Raw genomic sequence first — 6406 nt, forward strand, 5'->3', positions numbered from 1 at the left:
CCCTCCTATCATTGTTTATTGCCCTCCATGATACAAATAAACCCTCATTTCCATATCTACTTTTCACTGATTGATGTCCCTCCTTTAGTGACTTTTGGTGCACCCCTCCCTAAGTGAAATAGCTCAAAGGAACAGTTGTGTTGATTTGGGGATGTGTGTTTACAGGTTTGGTACATGTACATGCACTATGGTAGCTTTGGACTAATAATACAGGCTCTTGTGTGTATGTCTCCTGTGTCTGTACTTCTTTCCACATACCAGTAAGTATCTTCTATACTGTAGAGAGAAAAAAAAATCTGTGAATTAAGCATTCTTTCTGCATAAAACGCATTTATTTCATAGTTCAAGCCTGTCTAGTGATTAGCATAAGCTCTGTACTAGTAAGCATCATATCTGAATTGGCATAGAGCCCCGAAGAGAGCCCGTCCCAACCACGCAATAGACTGGACAATAGACAGGACACCAGGCTACCAAAGTGGTGCAGTATTTGCCCGCTATGACTATGGGCACCAGAAGCGCACTTCGTAGTCCAGACAGCGGTTGCGGCCATTGTCGTTGTTCCTGCAGACGAACCCGACTTGTGGGTTGAACTTGAAGAACTGCCGCCCAGTTTGCGAGGCGGGGGTGTTGGCCCCTTTGACGCGGGCCTGGATGCCCGAGGGCGCGGCGCAGATCTGCCCGGGGTTCTCCTGACGGAGGTGGGACAGCACCTCCCAGTCTCCGGTGGCAGACGGGTTGTCACGGTCATACCAGCGGGTCCAGCCGGCACACGCAGTCGTCGGGCGTCCTGACATTGGAATTAGGTATACATGTATTTGGACATAAAGGAATTTCCTTATACACAGTTGGTAATTCTCTCACCTAGCTTATGTTTTGCTGTCTATCAGACACCTTCCTCAGAGCTTCTGATTGGGGAACACACAAACACAACCAAAAACAGTACCTTTTTGCAGAAGGATGTCTCCTTCCCTGGTGACAAATATGCATGTCTCGTGTAGCACAGTATCATTTAGTATCGTGTGGCAGGTCTAGAAAATGGACAACCGCAAAAAAAACGTATACTTACCAGTGCAGGTGTACCTGACTTCCAGGTACTTGAAGGTGCCACGACAGGGGTCCCCGAACACGCTGTTGGAGGCCCTCACAGAGCAGGAGGACCTCCCCTGGCAGCTGGTCCTGACCAGGGTCAGGCTGTTGGTGCTTTGGCAGCTGGTGGTGCGGATTTGGCTGTGGGGGCAAAAGGCACGGGAGGTCCGGCCGTACAGGGCGGACACGACGCGGATCTGTCGTCCAGCAGGACAACTGATGGTCAGTGTCTGGTGTTCACAGACTCGTGCTTGCCTTAGGCCGCCTACAACAAAGAATAACCCAGGTCAACAAATGTTAGGCCACTAGAAAGGTCTGTGCAGGAGGTTAACACATAATAGATATGTACATTGTAATCATCATCATTGTAATACAGTAGCACTGATATAATTATGTGATATCACCTTTTATCTATGTTTTGTATATACATCATCATCATACCCACTCTAAAGATATACGGTAACAAAAATGTGCCACTTACCACCAGAAACATGGCGAACTTCCTCCACTGCTTCTTCAACTGCAAGGATCGATATAAAAACAATGAAGTCAAGAATGTTGATTCTGAGTTGAATTATCACTCACAGTGTATTTCTTTCATATGTATAGCACATAGACAACAATATATATTCCTACTGTACCTATAGTTCGGTGAAACAATTCCCGCTGTATTGTATATACAAGAAGCAAACTAAGCTAATGCCAGACCTTATGTTATCTGCCTTGGAACAACCAAGAATAAAGGAATAATTTTAAAATGAACAGGATTTGAAGTTCTCTTGCAGATTTTTGACACGGTTTAGAAACCAGTATCCTTGCTTATTATGCCCTGGACAATCTTACCACCAACTGAAGTCTCCCCTTCAAGCTCTTGCGACATTTCTCTTTCTTCTTCTTCAATCAGACCTTAAGAAGGAAAGGAAATACATGTAGGTACGAGATGAGTTGGAAATGTTTGAGATGCTACATTGCAGTAGTTACATGTATACATTCATAATCCATCTCACTGAACAATGTAATTTGAGGTGCATGGGATATCTCTTGTACGAGTCAAAGGAGACGCCTAGCGACCATGACAAATATTGCAATTTGTGGTTTGTTGGCCATTAGTTGTGTAGCTATTCCGTACCATCTGTCCCCAGCTCCACTTCATTCCCGTATTGCTTCATTTCTTCTACTGGAGGGTCGGCATCTGTGGAGGGAGAGCATCATTTCTTTTCTCTTGCAAATACATCGAACACCATTTCTTAGCTTATGGTTTACACTTTTCATAGATTTACACTAATTCTGTTAATGTTATAGCTATATAGCTCGATCGGCAAAGCACGTTGGCATTAGTATATCGCCTGCGCGAAACCCGTATTATGTTGTGTATAGCACTTCGGCAGAACATCTAGTTTAAGGTCATATTCGAGTATATATATTCCATGTAAGAATGACATGCGGTCTATATATGTATAGTTTTTAAATGTTGTGTCGGAAAAGACATCGTCTGCAGCTGACAAAATTCTGATGCAAGGTCAACCGAAAATCCAAAGAAAACCATGAAAAATATGAATTCTGCCGACTAAAACATCAAGTTCAGCACTAAAAGATCCAACTAACCGGGTTCATCCACTGAAGCACCCCCTTCTGCAGCTCTGTCCTCTTCCTCGATCACATCTGACATTGAAAAAAAAATTAAAAAGTGATGAATATAACATGATCGGTTTTAGACGCTAACAGCAAAGACCGAGATCCTTTTTTAACATCCCCTGTGCCGTGAACTCGTATACGCGATCTTTTGTCAAAACCAGAAGTATGTTTTCGTTACTCTATATTAAGCAGAGGTCTAGCCTTGGCTGCCTTTTTCGTACAGGTATTGAACTTCTGATATGAAATCCTGTGCAGTTACATGTTGGGGAACAACTTTTCAGCTGACAGTACGGTAAATGTTCTGGGGTATGGCTGAAAGAAGGGACAGTACTTTTGAGAGTCTCCACCAAGTGCAGCACTTCGTTATCGGTCAGGTCCCCGGCGCTGTCCCGCGCTTGCTGCGGCACCTCTGCTGGGGACAGGGTGTCGTCTGAAACACGGACCGGGAAATTATAGGCACGCTTGGGATTGTGTTCTCGCCGCAAAAGCGCCACCTAGTCGGCTACTGGACTTAATTTATGTCTCATAAACGACCGATGCCATGTCCTACATTAAAAAATACAGAAAATCAAATTTGAAAAGCCAGTTTTATTTATCGCCCCGAAATCACCTATGATCTCGCTTGTGATAACCACTTGACGCACCTGTAAGTACTTCAGTTGTCGCCGAGCGTCCGATCAGAAACACCAGCCCCACAGTCAGCAGCAGTTTGACTGCCATCTCAGATGTCTAGGAACCTGATAATACAAAAAAAAAAAAACGATTAAAAGCTATCCGGGCTAAGTGACTCAAATAATTGGTCACCTTAGTGCGCAATTACAATGTATCACGAGCTCTTTCTAACGAAGAAGAGATATTTTGTATGAAGTTTTATAGTTTTATATAATAGCCGTTACGTGCGGTTAAGAATTGAGACACTTCTTGTTTCATTCGGCAAATATTTCCCTCCTGCTTGTTTCCATTGATTCGTGTGGTAATGTCGACAATACTCGTACTTCAAAGCGGGTACAAGTTGAAGTCAAGTTCTAGTACAATTCTAGTATATCCTAGGCTGCACTAACTCTGAAAGCACCTCCGTGACTCCGTGACCTTAGCTATGTAACTTCAGGCCATGGTATACTTCAAGAGGACGAAAATATTTTACAGGCAACATGAATCGATAAATTAAAACGACGTTTACAAGCACTACCAGTTGGTACATCAAATAGGTAAGTATTTTATACGCATTATAACTCTTATCGAGTACAATATGACCATTCTTTTCAAAGTTTGTTCTGTTGGGGTTGGCCACACTCTGGGGGCGTTTCTTGTCAGCTGACTCATATGAGAAAAAAAAACACAACTTTTTCCCCGCCTTGGCTAAATTAAAACACGAGTTTTGCCGACCTCGCCGAACATGTACGCGTCGATCGTGACTTTTTTCCAACATGTACGCACAAGACGTGGTGGGGACAAACTCAGGTTTTTTTTCAACTTATATGCCACCACCAACACAGCCTGTCAGGGGACAATAAAATAATCATTTTCACCTGTGCAAAGTGAGGAGAGTCGTGTAAAGTGCCTTCCCAAGGGCACAAGATCGGTGGCACGTCAGGACTCGAACTTGGCCCGGGACCTCTTGGCTGAATTTACGGAGCAGTCTAACATGATTTAGATAAGGGCTGCCTTTCTATACAAATTGAATCAAATTTGAGTTTCAGTTGAGTCAGCCACCCCCACCCCCCGAACGCTGCTGATCTACACCAGCCATTCAGTCCCTAACCATAGCCCCACCTCCCGTCCACATCAAATATTCGGCTGGTGCAGCCGAACAGTAGCCAACCTCGCCGACCTCCAGCCAACCACAGTCGACCTTACTCCCGTGTTACTCATAACCATGGATAGGGTAGTTCGGCAGTGTCCTTTCTGTGAGGGGTAACCGTCACACCACCAGTATAAAGTGTTCCAAAGCTTTGAGCTGTGACTAGAACAAGGAAAGACCGCGCGTGAAAGAATTTTTAGCCATATATAGGGCCAAGATAGTTTAGCGTAGATTTCATTTGTAACCTTCCTTCAGACTGACTCTTCTGGCCAATTTCATTTTCCCTTTTTGCAGAACCCTGAGATTTGTCACACGATGGTCTTTTTGCCGTACAAAAAGACCATACAAAAATTATACCGGCTTTACAGATTCAGATAAAGGAATGGTCCTGAAACTATGCTGCACTCATATGTAAGATGAAAGTTCTAACCTTTATCAACAGGTAAGGAAGTGCCGAGAGTCTCGTCCGACGTTGATCTTGGACCCTCCTCTCTTGCCTCTCCCTGGAGACTGTACTGTGGGTGGGGAGACTGTTGGCATATTTATAGTCTCCTCCAGTAGCGCGTTATACGCTTATAAATCAAACACCTATCGGCCCAACCCAAAAATCAAAGGTATAAAGCCTGATATTGTTCTCCATAAAGTCTTACAAAGAGTACATGTAACCAATGACAATGAAATACAACAGTTCCTGAAAATACGATTGTCAAACGTGATTCAATGAACAGAGGCATTTGGACAAAAAGACATTCTTCTGATGTTAGATCTAGGGATCATCGGATCTTGCAAATGATCCTTCCAAGTTTTTTTTTCAGATTGAAATGTGGGAAAATACTTCCACGAGCCCTTGCTTCAGCTTATTTAACGATAGCCTTCAATAGCCAAACAATGCCCTAACCTTCATTGGACCACACAACAGCGCTCCCTGCGGTTGATGGACTAAGTGCAACATTAAACTCACGGGAATACTGTAGTTGCCGCAAGTTATTGGGGTGCACATGCCTTTTCTCCAATAGGACTCACTGGACAATGGGGAAAAATCAACAGGTACTTGGATGTCTACGAAACAGCAGGTGAAGATTATGCGACTAAGGTACGATAGTCCCCTTTCCAAATACAATTCACGTTGACTCTCTCGCTGCCGAAATCTCGCGAGTTCGGGCAAAAACGAGACTGTCTTTGTTGGAAATGGCAGGTGAATCAAATATCAAATTTCCTAACTTTAGATCACACAACGTGTGTTATAGAGCAGTTTACGGCAGTTAACCTCGCTTATTGGTCTGTATTACATATAATTGCGTTGAACCATTCTTTTGTCAATTAAGAAATACATATTTGATGCAACTGACAAAGGAAACTGAATATTTAAGAAAGTGTTGGTACTCACCGTAAGCGAGCGCCCACAAACCTGTTTTGTTGTGTGTGAAGTCCACATCAATTCAGTCTGGCTCGAACTATGGTACAAGTCGGATACGGTTCCCCCTTCTGCTTTCATACTTACATATAGAATCGCCTGGATATTTGGTCTCGTCGGACACAGTGGGACCGATTATCCTGAACCTGTATTTTAACACTTAAACTGCTACGCGTTCATAATCTAGGCGTTTTGTCGCGGGCAGCATGTGAAAAGTGGACAGAACTGAAAGAATTAAATGTCAGAAACAGGTAGCAGTTTGACAAATAAACGACTGAATGAAGAACAGGCGTAATATTGACAGGGTTATGGGTTCAAGTAAATTACGAAATGCATTGACATTGTGAATAGTAAAAATAATAGAAAAACACAATGTTCTACCTTAGAAGTAGATATGAGTATATCATTATCTTCCGGAACACCCCAGGTGTTTATATGTTTAGATACAGTGTGGAAAATTATACTTGGCA

At 43.3% G+C, this 6406-nt stretch overlaps 1 protein-coding gene across 1 annotated transcript; it reads right to left on the reverse strand.

Moving 5' to 3' along the window:
- Window positions 1-310: 310 nt before the first annotated feature.
- On the reverse strand, window positions 311-5039 carry LOC109477289 (latrophilin Cirl-like). Its single transcript, XM_019778389.1, has 9 exons — window positions 4953-5039; window positions 3366-3458; window positions 3053-3151; window positions 2692-2748; window positions 2216-2278; window positions 1930-1992; window positions 1568-1606; window positions 1067-1351; window positions 311-787 (listed from the first exon to the last, which is right to left on the reverse strand). The coding sequence occupies exons 2-9, from the start codon at window positions 3439-3441 to the stop codon at window positions 501-503; spliced, it is 969 nt and encodes a 322-aa protein (XP_019633948.1). The 5' UTR covers window positions 3442-3458; window positions 4953-5039; the 3' UTR covers window positions 311-500.
- Between the last annotated feature and the right edge of the window lie 1367 nt (window positions 5040-6406).

Source organism: Branchiostoma belcheri, unplaced genomic scaffold (assembly GCF_001625305.1).
Source record: "Branchiostoma belcheri isolate BF01 breed outbred unplaced genomic scaffold, Haploidv18h27 scaffold4, whole genome shotgun sequence".
NCBI classification, from domain to species: Eukaryota; Metazoa; Chordata; class Leptocardii; order Amphioxiformes; family Branchiostomatidae; genus Branchiostoma; species Branchiostoma belcheri.